The sequence below is a fragment of the Ranitomeya imitator genome, chromosome 6, assembly GCF_032444005.1.
Source record: "Ranitomeya imitator isolate aRanImi1 chromosome 6, aRanImi1.pri, whole genome shotgun sequence".
NCBI classification, from domain to species: domain Eukaryota; kingdom Metazoa; phylum Chordata; class Amphibia; order Anura; family Dendrobatidae; genus Ranitomeya; species Ranitomeya imitator.
In genome coordinates this window covers 313914642-313941424 of record NC_091287.1, presented here as the reverse complement: position 1 = coordinate 313941424, position 26783 = coordinate 313914642, and the positions used below count along the sequence as shown (strand labels likewise).

The 26783-nt window shown below is 41.5% G+C and overlaps 1 protein-coding gene across 1 annotated transcript in view; it reads left to right on the top strand.

The window, feature by feature from the left end:
* The window catches only part of GMDS (GDP-mannose 4,6-dehydratase), a 1108130-nt gene that overhangs the window by 193250 nt on the left and 888097 nt on the right, over nt 1-26783 (top strand). Inside the window, exon 3 of the mRNA XM_069730760.1 lies at nt 24315-24359. Coding sequence (XP_069586861.1) covers nt 24315-24359 — 45 coding nt within the window. The remainder of the gene's footprint in view (nt 1-24314; nt 24360-26783) is intronic.

Genomic DNA, 26783 nt, shown 5'->3' with positions numbered 1-26783 from the left:
AATACATTTTTTTTTATTTTATTATTTTTCTCTAAGGGGGCATCATGTTACAGGGTCAGATCTGTTGTGAATTCTGTGGCAGTGCTCCCTCCTGTGGTCACAAGTGGTACTTCGGCTGATTCTCTCTGTAAGCTTCCGTTGGTGGAGGGAAGTGGTACTGCGGCTTCTGAGTTTCCTCCCTCAGGTGATGTGGTGAGGTCGTTAGGTGCTGCTCTACTTAACTCCACCTAGTGCTTTGATCCTGGCTTCCTGTCAATGTTCCAGTATTGGACTTGTTTTCCTCCTGGATCGTTCCTGTGGCCTGCTGCTCTGCATAGCTAAGTTTTCCTTTGCTATTTTGTTTGCTTTTTGTTTGCTGGATGGACAAATGTCTTTTTTCGGCCTTAATAACTATGTTTTCTTCTGTCCAGCTTATCTATTTGTTTGCTGGAAGCTCTGGGACGCAGAGGGTGTACCTCCGTGCCGCTAGTTCGGTACGGAGGGTCTTTTTGCCCCCTTTGCGTGGTTTTTAGGGTTTTGTGTTGACCGCAAAGTTACCTTTCCTATCCTCGCTCTGTTCAGAAAGTCTGGCCTCACTTTGCTAAATCTATTTCATCTCTACGTTTGTCTTTTCATCTTACTCACAGTCATTATATGTGGGGGGGCTGCCTTTTCCTTTGGGGTATTTCTCTGAGGCAAGGTAGGCTTATTTTCTATCTTCAGGCTAGCTAGTTTCTCAGGCTGTGCCGAGTTGCATAGGTAGCGTTAGGCGCAATCCACGGCTGCCTCTAGTGTTGTTGGATAGGATTAGGGATTGCGGTCAACAGAGTTCTCACGTCTCAGAGCTCGTTCTATGTTTTTGGATTATTGTCAGATCACTGTATGTGCTCTGACTTCTATGTTCACTGGTACTGAATTGCCTAATCATAACACAGATCGCTGATCTGACACTTTGCAGAGCACTGTCAAATCAGCGATTGGACAGGCACTGCAGGGACGCTTGCTCTGAGCAGGCGCTTGCAATCCACCTCCCTGCAGGACCCGGAAGCAGCTCCGCAGCCATATTGGATCCAGGGCCAGCAGGGAGGAGGTAGGAGACCCCCGGAGCAACGCTATCACATCACGTTGCTCTGATGGTCTCAGGGAGCCCCCTCCCTGCACGATGCTTCCCTATGCCGCCGGAACACTGGAATCCTATTTGAGGGACTACAGGTTCTCTATGGGGTTCAGATCTGGTGAACAAGGGGGGCCATGTCATAAATTTTTCTTCTTTGAGACCTTTACTGGCCAGCAACGCTGTGGAATGCAAGATTGTGGCTGTAGCTGCGACGGTGCAGATGCCAATCCTGAACACACTTCTCGGCCTCAGCTCTATATATTAAATGCGTGTATATATATATGAAGGGTTAATAAACTTATTGAATGTGGTTTTGTTTTGAGGGATGCAGTTTTTAGAATGGTGTCACACTTCATTATTTTCTATCATATAGACCCCTCAAAATGACTTCAAATGTGATGTGGTCCCTAAAAAATAAAAATGGTGTTGTAAAAATGTGAAATCGCTGGTCAATTTTTAACCCTCAACTCTCTAACAAAAAAAAAATTTTGGTTCCAAAATTGTGCTGATGTAAAGTAGACATGTGGGAAATGTTACGTAAGTATTTTGTGTGACATATCTCTGTGATTTAAGGGCCTAAAAATTCAAAGTTGGAAAATTTCGATATTTTCGAAATTTTTGCCAAATTGACTATTTTTTTTTAAACAAATAAATGCAAGTAATATCAAAGAAATTACCACTATCATGAAGTACAATGTCACAAGAAAACATTGTCAGAATCATCAGGATCCGTTGAAGCGTTCCAGAGTTATAACCTCATAAAGGGACAGTGTTCAGAATTGTAAAAACTGGCCCGGTCATTAATGTGCAAACCACCCTTGGGGATTAAGGGGTTAATCGCACAGTATATGGGGCATGTGTGGAGCATCTTATGGGGCCATCAACCTTTATGCAGCATTGTATGGGGCAGCTTATGGGGCATATTTTGTATGGAGCATTATATGGGGCCCATCATGAACTGTATGGAGCATTATATGGGGCTCGTGATTCAATTTGGATATTCAAAAGCAGTTAACCTACTGATGTCTCAATTAATTTTACTTTTATTGGTATCTATTTTTATTATTATTTACCAGTAGCTGCTGCATTTTCCACCCTAGGCTTATGCTCAAGTCATTAAGTTTTTCCCTTTTTTTTTTTTTTTTTTTTTTGTGGCAATATTAGGGGGGTCGGCTTAGGCTACTTTCACACTAGCGTTAACTGCAATCCGTCACAATGCAGTGCTTGCAGGATGCGTTTTTTCCCCATAGACTTGTATTGACGACGCATTGCGACGGATTGCCACACGTCGCATCTGTCGTGCGACGGATGCGTCGTGCTTTGGCGGACCATTGGGAGCAAAAAACGCTACATGTAACGTTTTTTTGCTTCTGACGGACCGCTTTTTCCGACCGCGCATGTGCGGCCAGAACTCCGCCCCTACCTCCCCGCACCTCACAATGGGGCAGCGGATGCGCCGGAGAAATGCATCCGCTGCCTCCGTTGTGCAGTGCGTTAAACGCTAGCGTTGGAATCTCTGCCCGACGCATTGCGACGGGGAGATTCCGACGCTAGTGTGAAAGTAGCCTTATACTCAAGTGTAGTATATTTACGGTAGGTTAATGCGTTGAGGAGGTAGGCCAGGCTGAACAAATGCGTTTTTAGGGCACACTTAAAACTGTGGAGATTGATCGTGTTAACCTGGGTAGTGCATTCCGAAGAATTTGGTTCTGATTATTGAGGATGCTAACCTCAGGCAATTAGCAGAATGAGAGCACGGAGTGCTTTGTGGATGAGATTAATAGTTTTGAGTTTCACTTTTTGTTTTGAAGAAATTCAATAACTTATGGTAACTTGTTGATTTTCTAATTTGTGAGAAGTGTGTGTATGTATGCATGCATATTTCCACAAATGGAAACCTGGCTGTAGGAGAGTATTGAAGACATAGGGTCTTCAATGGCACAAGTGCAATTATTCAGTTAACAAGAGGAATGAAAACAATACCCCTAAACTTGAGGGAAGATTTAAATTAAAAAAAAATACATAATTGTTTACAATGCTTTCACATTTTATTAAGGCCTCTTTAGAGAGGACATTCTTTTGCACCTCATGACACACTTTTAACCCTTGTCAGGCTGCATAATTTTACAACCTTAACAGGCTGCATAGGTACAATTGTACCTTCACATATACCTCCACTGTGGGAAGACTTTACTTGGTTTCAGAAACTAAAGTTCATTCAGCTACAAATGTTATGCTGATATCTATTGTTCAGTGTTGTTACTGGTCACTTATGTTGCTGTCAATTAAGTTAATTCAAACTGGGAGTGGCTTCTACTTGTCTTCCTGCCTCCCTCCTCTCATTAGCCATTTTGCTGTTCATCTCATTGCTGTGAGCACACATTTCTAGGCTTGTGAAGTCTTCAATTTCTTGGAAACGAAGGTAGGAAAGTCTCTCAGCATCTAACAGCCAGTTATACCTTTATTCTCATTATGTGGGGACAGAACAGTCAAATTGTCTTTCAGCCTGGACTTGGCTTACATATATTTTGTATGAAACTTATCACTATAGGTATAATTTTTATACGAAAAATGGATAATAATTAGTATCTACATATTGTTTTACGATGTTTTATTTATATTCAGCACAAAATACGAAGCCAAAATTCATCTAGCAAGTCATCATGAGTGATAGTAATGCTGGATCTAGTTTCCGCCATAATCCAAGAAAACGTGTTTGCAGGTTAGTATAATTTTGTGAAAAGCCAATAATGTAGTATTTCGGAAAATTATTTATTTTACATTTTTTCATATTTACAGATTTACCTCTGACGAAATAATGCGAATGCTAGAAGAATCTGATTCTGAGCATGAGGATGAACCATATGTTCCATCTGATGATGAAAACTATGTACCACAAGTGGATGTTACTGAAGAAGATTCAGACATTGAACAAGAAATGGTCATAGAGCATGAAAATGAATACGAATCAGACGAAAGTGTTGAGGATGATTCTGTGCCTCAAAGTGCAGGCGACATTTGGACTGCTAAGGATGAAACTCAATGGTGCAGTAATCCACTGCCAAATGCACAAACAAAATCTCGTAATGTCCTACGACAAAGAGGTGGCCCTGCAGCAATCAGCAACCTATATACAGCAAAAGAGCTATTCAAGTCCATCATGACTCCCGAGATGTGTGACATCATATTACGGGAAACGAATCGAAAGGCCAAGAGAGTTTGTGATGCTTACAACAACGAACTGGTACAACGTTTTCCTGATTCTTCCAAACGGCCACCACAAAAAACATTCAAGCAATTTACTGAAACTGAACTTCATGCATTTTTGGGCATACTGATTGCTGCTGGTGTGCACAGAGCCAACAAAGAGAATCTGGAGGAAATGTGGAATGTTGCTGCTCTGCCTCTTATACGTGCAGCCATGTCTCGTGACCGCTTCAAGATGATACTCAGATTTATCAGGTTTGACAACGAAAATACACGTGCAGAACGTGTGCAAACAGATAAAGCTGCACCAATACGGGACATCTGGACAATGCTGAACAGTAATCTGGAGAGAGCCTACAAGCCATATCATTGTATCACCGTCGACGAGCAATTATTTCCATTTAGAGGTCATACTAAATTTACCCAGTATTAACCTTCAAAACCAGCTAAATATGGCATAAAGATTTTCTGGGCTTGTGACTCATCAAATGCCTACCCTTTACAAGGTCAGCTCTACACTGGGAAACCAACTGATGGTCCTCGACAAGTAAACATTGGAGAACGAACAGTATTGGACCTAGTGAGCTCGTATAAAGGCTCTGGAAGAAATGTCACCACCGATAACTTCTTTACAACCATGGAACTAGCTAAGGTATTGAACTCCTGGAACATGACACTAGTTGGTACAGTGAGAAAAAACAAAAGGTTCCTACCTAACAACATGCAGCCTGCCAAAGAAAGGCCTGTATACTCGACAAATTTTGCCTACAATCATGATGCAACAGTCTGTTCATATGTACCAAAGAAGAACAAATCAGTCGTGCTTCTATCATCTATGCACATGACGGGAGAAGTTGAAGAGACACTAGCAGCCAAGCCAGAGATAATAAAATACTACAACATAACAAAAGGTGGCGTTGATGTTATGGATAAAATGTTGGGAGAGTACACTGTGAAACGACGAACATCACGTTGGACTTTGGCATTTTTCTACAATATGATTGATGTCAGTGGGTTAGCATCCTACATCATCTACAGAGAACACAATCCAAGCTTCAGGGCAAAGGATCAACGAAGAAAGTTCCTGAAAGATCTCGCAAATCAGCTGTGTATGATTGCAATTGAAGATCGTAGTACAAACAAAATGATAATGAGAAACCATTTTCTTCGAGGTGCAGTAGAAATGGTGCTTGGACGATGCATTGTGGTAGCATCGCAGCCAGCAGCTGGCCCCAAAATACCTCATGGTAGTCGTGGACCCTCCCCTGTTGTTGGTAGTTGCTATGTCTGCAGAGACCTGAGGCGAAAACAACGCAAGACTAGAAAGTCTTGTGTGGTTTGTGTGAAACCCATTTGCGATGAACACTCTGTAGCAAAGCCAACATGCATTACTTGCAAAGAAAATCAATAAAAAAAAGTTTCTTACATTTTCTTTTATAATGTAAATGAACAGTTTTTTACTTGTTTATAATAGTTAAATAGCATTATCATTAAAAAAAAATTTATGCTTTTTCCCTTGCATTATCTTCATTCAAAATATATGAGGTACATTTGTACCTATGCAGCTTGTTATGGATGCAAAAAGATCTCGACCCCTTATCTCGGAAGCGGGTGGAGATATTTTATTGAAATTTGGCCAATATATTCTGGACCAAAAATGTAGAGATGTCACGAAATTTCAGCCCTCTACGTCTTTTCAAAAAAAAGTTATTGCAATTTTAAAACGGAATAGTTACAATTGTACCTATTCAGCCGGATAAGGGTTAAAATGTGTCTAGAACAGTGAATATGGATAAGTCAACTGATCTTCATAAATTTGTGTATACTTAACAAACTTTAGAGTAGAATTGCATTTACACTGGCCTAGGAGCGCTTATTTCCAAAAAAATTGGCATGTCCAAGCTGATAATCTAATGAATGAGCATTAGATTATCAGCTTGGACATGCCAATTTTTTTGGGAAATAAGCGCTCCTAGGCCAGTGTAAATGCTCATCGCTGGGTGAATTACGTTTTTTTTTTTTCCAACAGTTTTTATTGAATTCTTAATAGAACCATATTTAAAAGGACAACATGTAGGCTGGTTTAAAAATAGTTTAAGCCGCATATCTTACTGTGATCGTTCTGCCGAGGACAATGGTATTCTATGTGCCCTGAAAAATTTTTAAATTACTTTTTGTTCGATTGAAGTGCAATCAGCCTGTATAAATGGGTCACTAAATGACTGCCAGTGTAAAGGCACCATATGCCATCTGATCGTTGTGTACTCTTCAAATAGAAAATGAACAAACTGTTATACTAGTCACAATGATAAAATTGGTACATGTCAAGACTGTCCAGTCTATATATCAAGTACTATTACACATGATTAGTAAATCTTCCCGTTTCAGTATTTCACCCCCTTTCTATCTTGATGCCAGCCTTTGCTTAAAGCTATCTATTTTAAACTTGAGCTTGCCTTATGTGCCAATATCTGCAGGATCGTCCTACAGACTGACTTACATGGTGGCTTCCTGACTCTTCCGCCAACAATCCAACTTGTTGGATTTCCAAGGGCTGATCCTTTTTCTTTCTGGGAGATAAACTGCCAGGGAAGTCTAGCAATCTAAAGGTACCGTCACACATAACTATATCGTTAACGATATCGTTGCTTTTTGTGACGTAGCAACGATATCGTTAACAAAATCGTTATGCGTGTGTGACGCCGATTCAGCGATGTCTTCACTGGTAACCAGGGTAAATATCAGGTTACTAAGCGCAGGGCCGCGCTTAGTAACCCGATGTTTACCCTGGTTACCATTGTAAAAGTAAAAAAAAACACACTACATACTTACATTCCTGTCACGTTCTTCAGCGTCAGCTCCCCTGCGTCCCCCAGTGTCGGCGCTGGCCGCAAAGCACAGCGGTGACGTCACTGCTCTGCTTTCCGGCCAGCGCTTACACAGTGCAGGGAAGCGGACGCCGGGGACGTGACAAGGAATGTAAGTATGTAATTTTTTTTTACTTTTACAATGGTAACCAGGGTAAAGATCGGGTTACTAAGCGCGGCCCTGCGCTTAGTAAACCGATGGTTACCCGGGGACTTCGGGATCATTGGTCGCTGGAGAGCGGTCTGTGTGACAGCTCTCCAGTGACCTAACAGCGACGCTGCAGCGATCGGCATCGTTGTCTAGATGGCTGCAGCGTCGCTTAATGTGACAGTACCTTTAGAGAACCCATGATCTGAGCTAATAAGTGCTATACAATATTCACTTGTTTGGCTGTAGAACAAGAGAAAAGTAGGCAGCATGTCCCAAACATTCTCTATTATGTTGACTTATACTTGACCAGACACTGATGATGGATGATACACATTTTCTTTCATTCACTACAATTTATTTCAAATGTCTTTTCATTTAGCCCAATAAAGCTGGGCAATTACACACCAGGGCTGTTTCTCCCCACTTTCCCATGCACATGACCATTAGGCTCAGCATTCATATGTTGTCAATGGGGAGACATGTGAAAGCCATTGTCGAACACCTCTGGCAGTGAATGACCTCCCCAAACCAAAAGGATCACGTGTTGAAATTCCAACTGGCTGATCCTTCTTTCCTAAACACCTATCTAGATGGATGACCGACACAAATCTCCTGCATTTATAGAGCACTTTATATACATGAAGGAAAACCTAGCTTTCGTTTTCTAACTAAAAACTGGGAGAAATGTTGGCAAAAATTGTGCTGAATTGGGGGACTTTTACATAATTGCAATGATAAATCTCACCCAGTGTATAAGGAAAATGTAACATTTCAAAACTTGGGGGACAATTTAGCAATAATGCATTTGCTAAAACTAATCTGTCTCACTGTTATGCGCTGCAAGAATGAGTTCAGATTGCACAAATGCTGAAAATTGCAGTTTTGTGTATGGAGCAGTAGTAGAAAAAAATGCAATGCAAAATTTTCACTTGTAAAATAGCCTCTCATCGTGCAAAATTAGTTCTCATGCTTCGCACTGACGAGGGCCAACAGCCCGAAACACTGTCTGCGAATTGATACTGATTTGGCTTTTATCGGAAGTCTTATTGCACGACTCGTTAAAGGGTTGATTGTGACTTGTAGGATCGCTACTTCCAACAGGTGGCGCTATAGAGTTTAAGTCCTCTTTTTCTCAGAAGAGGCAATTTGCACTTGTAAAAGAGATATATAATATATTTTTCTTTCTTTTTTTTTTTTTCTATTAAGCCACATCTGGAGGAAGAGGTGTTTCTTCTTTTTCCTTTACCTCCTAAGTCTTCCCTAGGTCAGCAAGTTGAAAGGGTTTATGTTAAATTAGTGAATACATGCACACCCACCTTGGCCTAATATATATGGTCAAACATCATCAAAGTTGATAGCTTTTGCGGAAAAGAGAATTTTAGCTCTGGACAAACAAACCTGTGTACTTTATCACATCTCGCACTACTGGAATGTTCCTCCTTGCCTGATTTCATTACTGGCTTTTGGCACAAGCAGGAGACTGAAGTCAATGCTTCAATTATAGGCATCCACAATGGCTGCATTGCTGTTCCCTTTTTGAAAACTGACACCCAGTAGAAAATTGTGGCCTATGGGTGCCGGCAAAGTTCCACCTCAGTCTGCGTGGTGTGTGTTGCATTGCCAGACAGTAAATCAGCTGTGCTGTGCGTCTGCCAGACACTAGTAGCACTTGCTGCCTATTTCCATCTCATTGCAAATCCTGGGCCTATCACTCGATAGACCTGGAAAGGAAGTAGTGAGGAAGCGAGTGCCGCTGCTGGTTCAGAATGTTCCAGTGTGGCTGGAAAGTCTGAGAAATAGCTTGGGTGAGAAGAACAAGACCTTATTGACAGGGTTCAATCCTGGTCAGGTCTGTTTCACATCAGCTTATTAAATCCACACAGCTCTTCCTCTCCCCTTTTAGCCTATGGCTTTAGCATTTCTACTCTATCATTTATTGTTAGTTTTTCCTGGGAAACAAATATTACAAAGTATTTGTCACTGTTAGATGTGCTGCTAATGAACATTAAAAAAAATGTCTTGTGTTACGATTTATAATGTGAAAAAGTAATGTTGAGCTGCTATTTCTGTGTAGTAACGAGGCCTCATTCAGACAAGGGTTTTTATTTTTACCTGAAAATCACTAATGATACTTTGTGCTTTTTTTTTAATCTGGTTAGTTTCATCATATCTTTTTTCTTCTTTATATTCACTAATGAAAAAAGTTTCTCCACCTTCTATCAGTGTAAAATATACTCATGGATGGCATCTGAATGCTGTCAGATTTTTTGCAGACCCATAGACTTTCATTACTGATTTTTGTACTGACACTGATTTTAATCAGACCTGTCTCTGCGATTTTCCATGGACCACTTGTTCCAAGGAAAAAAATCTGACATGGACAGCCCCATAAACTGTCATGGGTATGAATGCGATTTGTCAAAACTGAAAAACTGGAGTGTGAATAGGGCCTAAGGTAACAACCTAGTAGTCCTAATTGAGGTTGATCAAATAGCTTTGGATAAGAACTTATCCAAATCGCTATAGCGCTTACCGAATAGCTGCCTCAGTAACCCGGATACCTGGAGCGCTCCTGCTGTTCAGCGGTTTGTCGCCGCAACTGCATGTGTCGCGGCTCTGTAACAGTAACACATGCATGGAGACCCCAACAATCAGGCTTTCCATGCATGTGTTACTGTCACACAGCATTTATCCGAAGCTATTAGATCATCACTAGTCTTAATCTATAATCCTTATTTACATGGGAACACTAAAAGGGTATTTGCATGTGCCTTTTTTTCAGGTGGGTCCACTTAAGGACCTGCCAGAAAAAGTGCTAAACTATAAAAAGAATAAACACATGCTTTTGCAATGTCAGAACGACTTGCTGTGTATATATACAGTTGGGAAATTAAGAACCGTATTTGATACACTACCGATTTTGCAAGTTTTCCCACCTCCAAAGGATGGAAAGGTCTGTATCTAAAAAAAAAAAAAAAAAAAAAAAAAAAAAAAAAAGTTACTCTTAAGTATTTGATCACTCAACGAATTCTGGCACAGACCTCTTTAACCCCTTCATGACCGTGGGATTTTTCGTTTTTCCGTGTTCGTGTTTCACTCCCCTCCTTCCCAGAGCCATAACTTTTATTTTTCCGTCAATTTGGCCATGTGAGGGCTTATTTTTTGCGGGAAGAGTTGTACTTTTAAACGACATCATTGGTTTTACCATGTCGTGTACTAGAAAACGGGAAAAAAATTCCAAGTGCGGTGAAATTGCAAAAAAGTGCAATCCCACACTTGTTTTTTGCTTGGCTTTTTTGCTAGGTTCACTAAATGCTAAAACTGACCTGCCATTATGATTCTCCAGGTCAGTATGAGTTCATAGACACCTAACATGTCTAGGTTATTTTTTACCTAAGTGGTGAAAAAAAATTCCAAACTTTGCTAAAAAAAAAAAAAAAAAAAAATGCGCCATTTTCCGATACTCGTAATGTCTCCATTTTTCATGATCTGGGGTCGGTTGAGGGCTTATTTTTTGCGAGCCGAGATGACGTTTTTAATGATTCCAATTCGGTGCAGATACATGCTTTTGATCGCCAGTTATTGCATTTTAATGCAATGTCGCGGCGACCAAAAAAAGTAATTCTGGCGTTTCGATTTTTTGCTCGTTACGCCGTTTAGCGATCAGGTTAATGCGTTTTTTTAATTAATCGGGCGATTCTGAACGTGGCGATACCAAATATGTGTAGATTTGATTTTTTTTTTTTTATTTATTTTGATTGGGGCGAAAGGGGGGTGATTTAAACTTTTATATTTTTTTATTTTTTTCACATTTGTTTTAACTTTTTTTTTTTGTAACTTTTTCCATGCTTCAATAGCCTCCATGGGAGGCTAGAAGCAGGCACAGCACAATCGCCTCTGCTACATAGCAGCGATCTGCTGTTCGCTGCTATGTAACAGAAAATCAGGTGTGCTGTGAGCGCCGACCACAGGGTGGCGCTCACAGCTACCGACGATCAGTAACCATAGAGGTCTCAAGGACCTCTATGGTTACAATGGAGAAGCATCGCTGACCCCCGATCATGTGATGGGGGTCGGCGATGACGTCATTTCCGGCCGCCCGGCCGGATGCGGTAGTTAAATGCTGATATCTGCGTTTGACAGCGGCATTTAACTAGTTAATAGCGGCGGGTGAATCGCGATTTCACCCGCCGCTATTGCGGGCACATGTCAGCTGTTCAAAACAGCTGACATGTCCCGACTTTGATGCCGGCTCACCGCGGAGCCCTGCATCAAAGCAGGGGAGCTGACATCGGACGTACTATACTGTTCGATGTCGGTAAGGGGTTAAGAAGCCCTCCAACTCTGCACTCATTACCTGTATTAATTGCATCTGTTTAAACCTCACCACCAGTGTTATTAGCATATCGCATGGGATGCCATAAGCTAATGTGATTCCGCCCCAACATTGGCAATCTCTGCTTGCCAGAGGCGAGTGTATATAGCAGAGGGGCATGGCCAAAACTGAACATCTGAGACTGTCAAAGCAGGAAAGCTTCCAGAAGCTCTGAACTGAACAAATTAATCCCTGTGCTGCTATCAGAAACCTGCACCTTAATATGAAGGTGAAGTTCTTCTGATTAGTGCAGGAGTAGGAAAAATCAGACAGCAGTGTCTTCTGGCCCCTTTCTGTTGCAGTAAAATCGCGACAACGCTATCATGGATTAAAATCTTGCCAGGCACCCAAGGTCCCCCTGCTCACATCAGCACATGTCGAGGTTTGACTTTCTTCAATGACAATCTAGATCAGGGGTGTCAAACTGCATTCCTTGAGGGCGTGTTTTCAAGATTTCCTTAGCATTGCACTAGGTGCTGTAATCGTGTGTAGGTGATTAAATTATCAACTGTGCAGTACAAGGAAATCCTGAAAACATGACCTGTTTGCTGCCCTTGAGGAATGCAGTTTGACACCCCTGATCTAGATTACCCAGAGGGGAGGCATGTGAAAAGGTCATGTGTTCAGATGAGATCAAAATAGAACTTTTTTTTTTTTTTTCAGGACTCTCCTGACTTCCATATTTTGTTCCGCTGACTTTTACAGTTGCATAAGAATTTATGTAAAGAATTTTATTTCTTTCTTAAATACCTTGTTGGAGTGTCATGTTTACTGTTATGGTCTACCAGGGTATGTATGACTTACTGTTAAGTGGTATTGTCATTTTGAATACTAGATATTTTCTATGATTTTATAATTATCACTAGATGGTGGCCCGATTCTAACGCATGGCCACGTAGCATATTGCCCGGCCACGTAGCATATTGCCCGGCCACGTAGCATATTGCCCGGCCACGTAGCATATTGCCCGGCCACGTAGCATATTGCCCAGCCACGTAGCATATTGCCCTAAAAAATAAAAGTCCTGCTATACTCGCGAACCGCCGCCTTTGCCGCTCCTCGCCACGCTCCTGGGACCGCTCCATTGCAAGCGGCAGCTTCCGGTGGTCCCAGGGCTGGTGTGAGCAGGACCTATGATGACGTCACGGTCACATGACCGTCACAGCAGGTCTTTGTCGCACACCAGCCCTGGGACCGGAAGCTGCCGCTTGCAATGGAGCGGTCCTGGGAGCGTGGCGAGGAGTGGGAAAGGCGGCGGAGGGCGAGTATAGCAGGTTTTTTGTTTTTTTTATTATTTTTAACATGACCTATTTTTACTATTGATGCTGCATAGGCAGCATCAATAGTAAATAGTTGAAGACACACAGGGTGAATAGCAGCGGTAAAGGAGTGCGTTACAACGCGGGCCGTTACCGCTGCCATTAACCCTGTGTGAGTGGAGGGGATTACGGATCGGGCGCCGGGCAGTGGGAGTAGGGGAGGGACTAATCGGACTGTGCCCGTCGCTGATTTGTTGCAGCAGCCATGATAGGCAGCTGTCGAGACCAATCAGCGAACGAATAACCGTGACAGAAGGACAGACAGACGGAAGTGACCCTTAGACAATTATATAGATTTTTCATGTAATATATTGTTTGTAAAATGTTTATACCAAAAGTTCTATTTTATGTTCAGTCTGTTTTAAACTCCACTGGAGGCTGTTCTCTTCCTTTTTCCTCCAAACAAACAGAACACTGTCCAAACCATGCTTCACAGTGGGGAAAACCTCATGCTTTGGGAATGCTTTTCTGCCAAAGGTACAGGACTACTGCAACGTATTGAAGGGAGGCTGGATGGAGTCATTTATCGCAAGATTTTGGCCAACAATCTCCATTACTCAAGCTATCACCTTTTGTGGCTTACCCTCCTTGTGGAGTTTGTCAATGACTGCCTTATGGACATCTGTCAAGTCAGCAGTCTTCCCCATGATTGTGGAGCCTACTGAAAGACTAAGGGTATGTGTCCACGTGCAGGAAACGCTGCGTGTCTGACTCTGCATAGAGCCGCAGCGTCAGACACGCAGCGTCCAGATGTTACAGCATAGTGGAGGGGATTGAATGAAATCCCGTCTCCACTATGCGTGGTAACACGCACGCGGCGGCCCTGCGACGCCGGACATGCTGCGCGTCTTTTCATGACGCCGCAAGATATAGCACAGGGCCCTATGGTGGGGAGCGATGATGCCGGATGTGTGCTGTGAACACATCCGGCATCATCGCGTCCCAGAAAGGGGGCGGGGCTTACTGCAGAGCGGCTAAGCCGCTCCGGCGATACCGCCGGCCATCCTGAAAGTGGACACATACCCTCAGGGACCTTTTTAAACACTTAGGAAGCCTTGGCAGGTGTTTTTTGTTAATTCTAATTTATTGAGGTAAATACTTTGGGGTTTTCATTGGCTGTAAGACATAATCATCAGCATTAACAGAAACGAACACTTAAAATAGATTAATCTGTTTGTAATTATTCTACATATTGAGTTTGTTTTTGTATTGAAGAACCAAAATGAACGTTTCGATATTCTAACTTTGTGAGACACACCTGTGTATGTGTGTATATATTATAGTGTATATTGGCAGTTAATGTAAAACCTATTCAAGTGTGTTTTGAACGTGGATGCTTTTGCCGATCTCAGAAATGATGCATTTGAATTTTCCTCCTTGTCATTAGATTTTTGTAAAAAAATCTTTTTTCCCCCCTTATTCCTCTACCTCAATAAAAAAAAAATCACTTTACCTACAGATATAATCTACTTTGCAGGTAAAAGGAGTTTAAATCATGCCAACTACTGGAGCAGCCGCTATCAGGAGAAAATAAAGTCCTGTTTTCTGCAGTTGCTCACTTCCAGTCATAGGGGTGGGACAATGCACAGTGCACACACTGATCATTCTCTGGTACTTTGACAGCCTACACTACACACACCCACGCAAGCTGCACACACCCACGTGTCATTCAGTGTCCGGGTACTGATGACCTGACAAATGTGTATGTTGCAACTTCTCCAATAGTGTCCCACTGTATGTACCGCACCTTGTCCTTGGTTATACTTGCCAAATTTGACTAGCAGATGTCAGAAGATGACAGCAACATTATCTGTTTGATAGTGAGGGATTAGAAAGTTAACTGCTGTCCAAAGGTAACATCGAAACGAATGTCATACAACCGTGCACCCCTTGCAGTGACTTAAATCTGAATTTCACAAATCTTATCTGTACTGTTGTCCGTCTTGCAATGTGAATTCCCTTTTAACATGTGGTTATAATTTGCTCCTTTATAATAAGCCATGAAGCAGTTGTGAAAATGTTTTGGCAGAAATAATTCCAGAATACAAATAACTTTTTTTTTTTTTTTTTGGAGAATCTAAAAGATTCTAACCCTACATATCCTTTTTCAATTGGAGTTTTGGTTTGTTTTGTTGAGGCAGGTTAGGAACAAGTGTTCAAGCTTTACCCTAATCTTGGCAATTACTGATTAATCCACAAGTATGCCATAAACGCCCGTTAGGTGTGCTTCCCTTCATTAAGACCCTTTCTTTTATAAAGAGAATAGCGGACTGGGTATTGGCTAAAATACTTCAAGCTGATGCAATGTCCATATAATATCATTTGACCCTTGTTATTTAAAGAATCACTCCCATCAAAGTTTTTATCTGAATATTTTGCAATCATATTATATAGTACCGTACTTATTTTCCCTTTTACCTAGCTATTTCTTTTCTGCTCTATGTAGAAACATGAAGTGTCTTGTCCCTGTATGGGACTCATTCCCCTCTTCGACTCCTGACCCAGCTGTTCCGCTCCTCCCCTGTCATACTTTTGCAGAGACTCATAACTTGTGCAGAGAAATTTGACCTCCTGTTTCTACATAGAGCTTTAAAAATGGACTAGCTGAATCCTTTCTATCATGTGATCGACCTAATGGATAACAGAAGAATTAACTAGGTAGAAAGGTAAAATGAGCAATTGTAAGTAAACACAGCTATATAATATGATTTGCAATGTTTTCAGCTTATACAAATTTTGATGGGAGTTAAGGCTACCATTTACACGAGCCAGTCAACAGGATGTTCCAAGAATACTATACCAGGTCTTAACTGTTTTGCGACCTCCCAACGTAAAACATTGGTGCTTGCTGGGCTCGTTGCAGTGCTGCTGATTGTTTACAGTCAGCGGTTTCGCAGCACTCACGATCCCCAGGGTCCTGCAAGCGCTGCGATTTTTAGAGCAGAGTATTATCTGACAGGTAACATCAGGCTGTGATTTGAATCAGGTCCCAATGTTAACCTGTTGCGTTCTTCTAGTGCTATCAAAAGTGATTCCAGTAGTTATAAGACTGAGAAGGAGAACGCTCCTTAACTTGCCTCTCATGCGCCCTAGTGATCTGATCATGGGGGGGGGGGAGCTGAGGGTCATCATGGGAACTGGAGATCACAGGATGACCTCCTGGTCTGCCAGCTATAGTGGCCTTTTAGACAAAGCTAGCAGCTGAGTCTTAGAGGCGATCTGCCAGTGTAAGGCCGGTTTCACACGTCGGTGGCTTCGGTGCGTGAGGTGACCGTTTCCTCACGTATCGGAGCCACTGACACACGTAGACACATAAAAATCAATGCATCTGTTCAGATGTCATTGATTTTTTGCGGACCGTGTCTCCGTGATGACCTGGATCTGCATTTTACACACTAATATTCATATCTTCTCTACAGCAAACGCTGCTGCAGGGAAGATATGAATGGGGCTTCAGCACGATGCCGGGGACAGCGCTAAACTTTAGCGCTGTCTCCGGCACGGTGCGTGTGGTACCCAGTGGGCACACGGGCGGCACACGTGTGCCACAGAAACGCATCGGCACACGGACACAGATAATTCCGGTACCAATTTTTCCGGTACCGGAATTATCAGGTGGTCAGAAAAACAAAAATTTAAGTTCCATACAGGGACTACCGGTAAGTAAAAACTGATTTTTTATTTTTTTTTAAATGTTAAAAATAAAATATTAAACCTATAAATTTATACACTTATGTAAAAATAAAGTACACATCTGGCATCACCATGTCGGAACTGTGACCTATATAACTGTCACACGAGTTAAAACCTTCAGTGCACACCGTAAAAAAAGGCAAAAAAACAAGTGGAATAAAATGTGATCAACAAGTAAAATGGAAATAAAAATGTAAAAATGGAATCTCTGAAAACGTCAATTTGTCACGCAAAAAATAAGCCACTAAATGGCTCACTCAGCAGAGAAATAAGTTATACCTATGAGTCTAGAGCAATGCAAAAAACTATTTCTGTAAAATAGTTTAACCCCTTTCTGACATCCCGTCGAGGTGGGCCCGTATGACCACAGACGGGATGGTACGTCATAGCGATCGGCCGCGCTCACGGGGCAGCTGACATCCGGCGCTATGTGCCAGGAGCGGTCACGGACCGCTCCCGGCACACCGCGATCAAACATGATCGTGGTGTACCGGCGGTACAGGGAAGCATCGCGCAGGGAGGGGGCCCCTGAAGGTCTCTTACCTTCTTCCTCGCTGCAGGCCCCGGATCCAAAATGGCCGCGGCATCTGGGTCCTGCAGGGAGGGAGGTGGCTTCACAGCGCCTGCTCAGAGCAGGCACTGTGAAGCCTGGAGCTGTGCATGTCAGATCGCTGATCTGACACAGTGCACAGCAAAGTGTCAAATCAGCGATCTTACACTATAACATGATGCCCCCCCTCCCACCGGGGCAATGTTATAGTGTGAAAAAATTTTTTTTTCACATGTGTAAAAATAATTTTCCCCCCTCTCCCAAATCCCCCTCCCCCCCAAAAAAAAAAAAAATTGTTCAAATACATTTCTTTAAAAAACAAAAAAAATCAATAAAAGTACACATTTAGTATCGCCACGTCCGTAACGACCCCGCCTATAAAACTGTCCCGCTAGTAAACCCCTTCAGTGAACGCGGAAAAAGAGGCAAAAAATGCTTTATCATACCGCCAAACAAAAAGTGGAATAACACGCGATCAAAAGACGGATATAAATAACCATGGTACCGCTGAAAACGTCATCTTGTCCCGCAAAAAAACGAGCCGCCATACAGCATCAGCAAAAAATAAAAAAGTTATAGTCCTCAGAATAAGGCGATTCAAAAATAATTATTTTTTCTATAAAATAGTTTTTATCGTATAAAAGCGCCAAAACATAAAAAAAATTATATAAATGAGGTATCACTGTAATCGTACTGACCCGAAGAATAAAACTGCTTTATCCATTTTACCAAACGCGGAACAGTATAAACACCTCCCCCAAAAGAAATAGCTTGTTTTTGGTCATTCTGCCTCACAAAAATCGGAATAAAAAGCGATCAAAAATTGTCACGTGACCGAAAATGTTACCAATAAAAACGTCAACTCGTCCCGCAAAAAACAAGACCTCACATGACTCTGTGGACCAAAATATGGAAAAATTATAGCTCTCAAAATGTGGTAACGCAAGAAATATTTTTTGAAATAAAAAGCGTCTTTCAGTGTGTGACGGCTGCCAATCATAAAAATTTGCTAAATAACCCGCTATAAAAGTAAATTAAACCCCCCTTCATCACCCCCTTAAAGAAAAATTAAAAACATTTTAAAAATGTATTTATTTCCATTTTCCGGCTAGGGTTAGGGTTGGGGCTAGGGTTAAGGCTACAGTTAGGGTTGGGGCTAAAGTTAGGGTTAGGCTGGAGTCACACTCAGCGTAAGACAATACGGTCCGTATATTACGGCCGTAATACGCTGAAAAGTCCCCAAAATAGTGGTCCGTAGCTCCTCCGTAGGCAGGGTGTTTCAGAGTTTTTTGCGCATGGCATCCTCCGTATGTAATCCGTAGACACATATATGTATATATATTATTACTTCATACAGCGCTAGATAGCTTTAAAGCCGGTAATTCAATTGCCGGCTTTTGCTATCTCCTTCCTAAAACCCGACATGATATGAGACATGGTTTACATACAGTAAACCATGTCATATCACACTTTTTTTTTTTTTTTTTGCATATTACACACTACTAATGTTAGTAGTGTGTGTGTATGTAAAATTTGGCCGTTCTAGCTATTAAATTAAAGGGTTAAATGGCGGAAAAAATTGGCGTGGGCTCCCGCGCAATTTTCTCCACCAGAGTAGTAAAGCCAGTGACTGAGGGCAGATATTAATAGCCTGGAGAGGGTCCATGGTTATTGGCCCCCCCTGGCTAAAAAAATCTGCCCCCAGCCACCCCAGAAAAGGCACATCTGGAAGATGCGCCTATTCTGGCACTTGGCCACTCTTCCCATTCCCGTGTAGCGGTGGGATATGGGGTAACGAAGGGTTAATGCCACCTTGCTATTGTAAGGTGACATTAAGCCAAATTAATAATGGAGAGGCGTCAATTATGACACCTATCCATTATTAATCCAATAGTAGTAAAGGGTTAAAAAATACACAAACACATTATTAAAAAGTATTTTAATGAAAAAATCACAAAGGTTGTTGTAATATTTTATTCTACGCTCAATCCACTCACTGAAGACCCTCGATCTGTCACAAAAAAAAAAAAAAACAATATACATACCTTCCGAAGATCTGTATAGTCCCACGATGTAAATCCATCTGAAGGGGTTAAAATATTTTGCAGCAAGGAGCTCTGCTAATGCAGCACTGCTCCTTGCTGCAAAACCCCAGGGAATGAAGGTAAAGTAGGTCAATGACCTATATTTACCTTCATTTGCGGTGAGGTGCCCCCTGCTGGTTGTCCCTAGATCATGGGAACTTTCCTAAAAAACTCCCAGGCTCGACTTCATAAGAGGCGCCCTCTGCTGGTTGTCCTCATATGAACTCAGGACACATTGGCCAACAACTTTTGGGGTCCAATTTCTCCTGTTACCCTTGGGAAAATACAAAACTGGGGGCTAAAAAATAATTTTTGTGGGAAAAAAAAAGGATTTTTTATTTTCACGGCTCTGCGTTATAAACTGTAGTGAAACACTTGGGGGTTCAAAGTTCTCACAACACATCTAGATGAGTTCCTTGGGGGGTCTATTTTCCAATATGGGGTCACTTGTGGGGGGTTTCTACTGTTTAGGTACATTAGGGGCTCTGCAAATGCAATGTGACGCCTGCAGACCATTCCATCTAAGTCTGCTTTCCAAATGGTGCTCCTTCCCTTCCGAGCTCTCCCATGCACTCAAACGGTGGTTCCCCCCCACATATGGGGTATCAATGTACTCAGGACACATTGGCCAACAACTTTTGGGGTCCAATTTCTCCTGTTACCCTTGGGAAAATACAAAACTGGGGGCTAAAAAATAATTTTTGTGTGAAAAATTTTTTGTTTTATTTTTACGGTGGGTCAAAGTGCTCACCACACCTCTAGATAAGTTCCTCAGGGGGTCTACTTTCCAAAATGGTGTCACTTGTGGGGGGTTTCAATGTTTAGGCACATCAGTGGCTCTCCAAACGCAACATGGCGTCCCATCTCAATTCCTGTCAATTTTGCATTGAAAAGTCAAACGGCTCTCCTTCCCTTCCGAGCTCTCCTATGCGCCCAAACAGTGGTTTACCCCCACATATGGGGTATCGGTGTACTCAGGAGAAAATGGACCCCAAAAGTTGTTGTACAATTTGTCCTGTTACCCTTGGTAAAATAAAGCAAATTGGAGCTGAAGTAAATTTTTTGTGAAAAAAGTTAAATGTTGATTTTTATTTAAACATTTCAAAAATTCCTGTGAAACACCTGAAGGGTTAATAAACTTCTTGAATGTGGTTTTGAGCACCTTGAGGGGTGCAGTTTTTATAATGGTGTCACACTTGGGTATTTTCTATCATATAGACCCCTAAAAATGACTTCAAATGAGATGTGGTCCCCCCAAAAAATGGTGTTGTAAAAATTAGAAATTGCTGGTCAACTTTTAACCCTTATAACTACCTTAAAAAAAAAAAAAATTTGGTTCCAAAATTGTGCTGATGTAAAGTAGACATGTGGGAAATGTTACTTATTAAGTATTTTGTGTGACATATCTCTGTGATTTAATTAAAAATTCAAAGTTGGAAAATTGCGAAATTTTCAAAATTTTTGCCAAATTTATATATTTTTTTTTCACAAATGCGGGTAATATCAAAGAAATTTTACCACTATCATGAAGTACAATATGTCACGAGAAAACAATGTCAGAATCACCGGGATCTGTTGAAGCGTTCCAGAGTTATAACCTCATAAAGGGACAGTGGTCAGAATTGTAAAAATTGGCCCGGTCATTAACGTGCAAACCACCCTTGGGAGTAAAGGGGTTAAAAAATTATATAAATGTGATGTTGCCGTAATCATACTGACCCAAAAGAATAAAGCGATCTTGTCAATTTTACCACATGCAGTTCAACAAAAAAAACTGAATAGTAAGTGATTAAATTTTTATTGGTACCAATTTGGTCACAATGATTTTTAAACTGTCCCACAAAAAAAACAGGCCCTCACATGAGTCTGTTGGCAGAGATGGAAAAATTACAGCTCCCAAAATATTGCAATGCAAAAAAAAAAAATAATTAGTTTTTTTTTTTTTGTTTGACAGCAGCCAAACGTAAAAACCTGATATAAATCTGGTATCGCTGTAGTCACACCGACCAAAGAATAAATTAGTAAAATTACTTTTACCGCATAAGGAACATGCAAAATGAATTAAAAAAACAATTCTTGACCTGCCAATGATTTGTTCATTGTGCCTCCCAAAGCTCTGCTCATATTTATCCATCGCTGAATGTCTACACCGGGGTTTCCGTGTAAGTCTCTGAAATATGTGATTTAAACGGAACCTCTGACGGAAGATTCCCTATAATGAGGCAGGAGGAGACACTCTGGGCGCCGTCTGACCTGTGATCTGGTGGTGTCTTTTGAAGCAACCTTTTAGTGCACCACATATGTGGTATCGGCATACTCAAAAGAAATTGCACAACAAATATAAGGGTCTTTTATTTTATTTTTTATTTTTTCTCGCTACCCTTGTAAAAAAGAAAAAATTTGCAGCTGAAATAAAATTTGTGAATGTTTTAAAATGTTTTTTTCATGGCTCAACATTAGAAAATTATTTGAAGCCCCTGTGGGTTCAAGATGCTCACCTCACATTTTAGATAAATTCCTTGAGGGGTCTAGTTTCTAAAATGGGATCACTTGTGTGAGGTTTCCACTATTTAGGCACCTCAGGGACTCTCCAATTTTGCATTCTAAAATTCTTATGGCGCTCCTTCACCTTCCAAGCCCAGCCTTGCGCCCAAACAGTAGTTTTCTACCACATATGGGGTATGATCCTACTCAGGAGAAACTGCACAACAAATTTAAGGATGAATTATTTTTGTGGGAAAAAGTAAAGCTTTCATTTTTTCCTTTTTAGTTTCTGTGAAGCCCCTGAAGGGTTAATAAACTTAAATGTGGTTTTGAGCAGTTTGAGGGGAGCAGTTTCTAGAATGGTGTTGCTTTTTTGGTATTTTCTGATATATAGTATGTCATCTCTTGTATATAGTATATACCTGTCATCTCCTCCTGTATATAGTATGTACTTGTATGTCATCTCCTCCTGTATATCGTATATACGTGTCATCTTCTCCTATATATAGTATATACCGATGTCATCTCCCCTGTATATAGTATATACCAGTGTCATCTCCTGTATATACAGGGGAGATGACGGGTATATAGTATATACAGGAGGAGATGACACTGGTATATACTATATACAGGGGAGATGACAGGTATATAGTATATGCCAGTGTCATCTCCTCCTGTATATAGTATATACCTGTCATCTCTCCTGTAAATGGTATATACCTGGTGTCATCTCCTCCTGTATATTGTATATACCTGTCATCTCTTGTATATAGTATATACGTGTCATCTTCTCCTATATATAGTATATACGTGTCATCTTCTCCTATATATAGTATATACCTGTCATCTCCTCCTGTATATAGTATATATCTGTGTCATCTCCTCCTGTATTAGACTGCGTTCACACGTTGTTTGGTCAGTATTTTTACCAGTGTATATTAGCTCACATAACACATAATAGACAGGTCATGGGACTGACAGCTGCCGTATTTCCTATATGGTACATTTGTTGCTCTTGTAGTTTGTCTGCTTATTAATCACATTTTTATTTTTGAAGGATAATACCAGACTTGTGTGTGTTTTAGGGCGAGTTTCATGTGTCAAGTTGTGTGTGTTGAGTTGCATGTGGCGACATGCGTGACAGGTTAGTGTAACAAGTTGTGTGCAGCAAGTTTTGCGCATGGCGAGTTTTGCGCGTGGCGAGTTTTATGTGTGGTGCATTTTGAGTATATGCAAGTTTTGTGTGAGGCAACTTTTGCATGTGTTGCAACTTTTGTGCATGTGGCAATTTTTCCATGTGTGCAAGTTTTGTGTGTGGCGAGTTTTCCATGAGGTAAGTTTTGCACGTGTGGCGAGTTTTGCGCGTGGCGAGTTTTCCATGAGGTGAGTTTTGCACGTGTGGCGAGTTTTGAGCGGTGACTTTTGTGTTTCGACTTTTATGTGGCGAGGTTGGTGTATGTGTGGTGAAATGTTTGCTGAGGGTGGTATGTGTTCAAGCACGTTGTAGTGTGTGTGGCGCATTTTGTGTGTTCATATCCCCGCGTGTGTTGAGTATCCCATGTCGGGGCCCCACCTTAGCAACTGTACGGTATATACTCTTTGGCGCCATCGCTCTCATTCTTTAAGTCCGCCTTGTTCACATCTGGCAGCTGTCAATTTGCCTCCAACACTTTTCCTTTCACTTTTTCCCAATTATGTGGATAAGGGCAAAATTGTTTGGTGAATTGGAACGTGCGGGGTTAAAATTTCGCCTCACAACATAGCTTATGACGCTCTCGGGGTCCAGACGTGTGACTGTACAAAATTTTGTGGCTGTAGCTGCGACGGTGCAGATGCCAACCCCATACACACATACAGCTTTATATATTAGATTATTGTATACCACTCAAAATCACTTCAAATGTGAGATGGTCCCTGTTTCCTCGCACCCTCTCCTGTTCATTCCCTGCCGCCTCTCCATGTAAGTCTAAATGCTGGTCTCAGCAAATAAAGGACTTTAACTACAGCATCATTGGGGTGAGTGCCATATCGGTTATACTTATCAAAAATGAAATAACTGGCCTGGTTGCGAAGGTGAAAATAGGCTCTAGCGCAAAATAGTTAAATACATGGTAAATGTCAGACCATGGTAACTTTTATATACTATCTTTGTTTTGTTTTTTTATCAATAAAAGTGCATGTATTTTATTTATCCCTTCTTAGTTATATAATGCTATTACATTTTTGTAAGTTTTACCCTGGACAGCTCTGATCTGTAAAACCTGATTCAGGTTTATTTTGAGCTGCTAAACCCGCCATCCCTGGAGAATCTTGTTCCTGAATGTCTGCAGCTCAGCATGTGGCTAAACATTTTAGTTGGCAGTGAATGTGTGCACCTTTCTGCAGTATGACTTCTATATCAACGTGTTACATAATATCAGTTCCCATACAGTGGCTGTGCACGTTTCTCACATAATTTTAATCTTTCTTTTTTTTTTTTTCTTCCTAGGATGGCTCTTATTTGGCTGAATTTTTACTGGAAAAGGGCTACGAGGTAAGTGACTAAGAGTTAGTACAGGCTGATGAAATCGCTAGCAAGCAGCGGCCTACAGAACTTCCTCTGTTGCTGTCATTTCTCTGGATTTTCCATTCCAAGTCCAGATAACAAATCAAAGCTTTCAAAAAGAAATGTGGAACATGGTCTGTAACCACGCCAGCGTATTGTAGTATTTATCAGCGAGGGTCTGCTAGTGGATTCCCTTGTCTCCTTAGGGTATAACCACTGCATACATATCCCTTAAGGTCAGATAAGCAGCATCCGACACAGGCCAAAGCTGGTGTTTAGAAAAAAAAATGGAATAAGTTCTGATGTAATGCAGCACTTAAAAACATGTTCTCAATGAAGTCATTTTGATTTGTAAGTTTTCCTATTTCTATTATAATTCTAATGCTGTCAATATATGGAGATCTCAATTGACTGGTTGTCTCTCATATTGAAATTGCCCTAAGAAAAGAAAAATGGAGTTCTTTAGTGGTTGTTAGCCATTACACTTACGGTAGTTGGATATCAAACACTGAGGACTCCATTTTTATTTTTTCATACTACGATCTACAGCAATTTTTATAGCCAGTTGTGTAAACTTAAGAAGCGGTTTCAGCGGTCTTCCTGCATCTGAAGCAACCTTGTAGAACCCTGAAGTGTTCATTCTTACATATACAGTTGTAATGGCAAAAGCTGATGACTCCATCATGTACGTGATTGTTAGCTATAATCTCTCGTCATGGGTGTATATCATAGCCTGTTTCGTTTTTTTTTTTTTACTCTGACCAGGTATGTCAGACATGTAACCTTGTCCTTAAAGGGAACCGGTCACCCCCAAAATCGAAGGTGAGCGAAGCCCACCGGCATCAGGGGCTTATTTACAGCGTTCTGTAATACTTTAGATAAGCCCCCGATGTATCCTGAAAGATGAGAAAAAGATGACGTCCTCTTCTTGTCTTCACGCTGTGGCTCCGGCGCAGGCGTACTTTGTCTGCCCTGTTAAGGGCAGAGCTAAGTACTGCAGTGCGCAGGCGCCGGGATTGGTCAGAGAGGCCGCACTGCAGTACTTTTCTCTGCCCTCAACAGGGCAAACATAGTACGCCTGAGACGGAGCCGCAGCGTGAAGACAAGAGGAGGATGTCCTATGAAGATGGGAGGCCCCGAACCGCGACGCCTATCGGACAGGACTGCCCCCCCCCAGGTGAATATAATCTAACCTCTTTTGCTCATCTTTCAGGATACATCGGGGCTTATCTACAGCATTACAAAATGCTGTAGATAAGCCCCTGATGCCGGTGGACTTAGCTCACCTTAGATTTTGGGGGTGACAGGTTCCCTTTAAATAAACATGCATTATCCAAGCATCTCTTTGGCTAGAAAACTGGAGCAGGTACAAAAGGGTAAAAAGGTCTGCACAAATCTAAGTAGTTGCAAAGTGTAGGCATGTGGATGTGGATTGCAAGGGAACATAGGAGGATAGGAATAAAGCATATGTATAGAAGGGAGAGTAGAGAGTGGGTTACCTGTTTTCTGTCCTGACTAACTGCCATGGATTAACTGCACTAACTTGATGCTTAGCTAATGCGATGCTTTGCTGAATGCGTGCGACCCCACACATGTGTGCACCCCTAAGAATGAATCTAAATTTATAGGCCCCAAGTGCAGGGAGAGGATAGCGGGATTATGGGAGCTGGTTAGTTATAAATTAGGGACAGCTGCTCAACACATCTATACTAACACCTCTTCTGTGGTAAGCATCTACAGAAACCCCCCCCCCCGGAGCTACAACAGTGAGTACTGAAAACCATGTAACTGATGATGAATTCTAGCACAGGAGTTGAATTACATGAAATTACCATTCAGGGTGCTTGCTGACACACAGAAAATCATTGGAAAATACAGAGACATTCAGGATCCAGGGAGAGCTGGGGATATTCACTACATACCTGTGTGAAGAGAGGAGAAGAGATGGGTATCGGTTCTTTGCCATGGAATAACTGCAATAACTTGATGCTTAGCTTATGCGATGCTTTGCTGAATGTGTGCGACCGCATACATGCGTGCACCCCTAAGAATGAATCTAAATTTATAGGCCCCCAGTGCAGGGAGAGGACAGCAGGATTATGGGAGCTGGTTAGTTACAGTGGGGCAAAAAAGTATTTAGTCAGTCAGCAATAGTGCAAGTTCCACCACTTAAAAAGATGAGAGGCGTCTGTAATTTACATCATAGGTAGACCTCAACTATGGGAGACAAACTGAGAAAAAAAATCCAGAAAATCACATTGTCTGTTTTTTTAACATTTTATTTGCATATTATGGTGGAAAATAAGTATTTGGTCAGAAACAAACAATCAAGATTTCTGGCTCTCACTGACCTGTAACTTCTTCTTTAAGAGTCTCCTCTTTCCTCCACTCATTACCTGTAGTAATGGCACC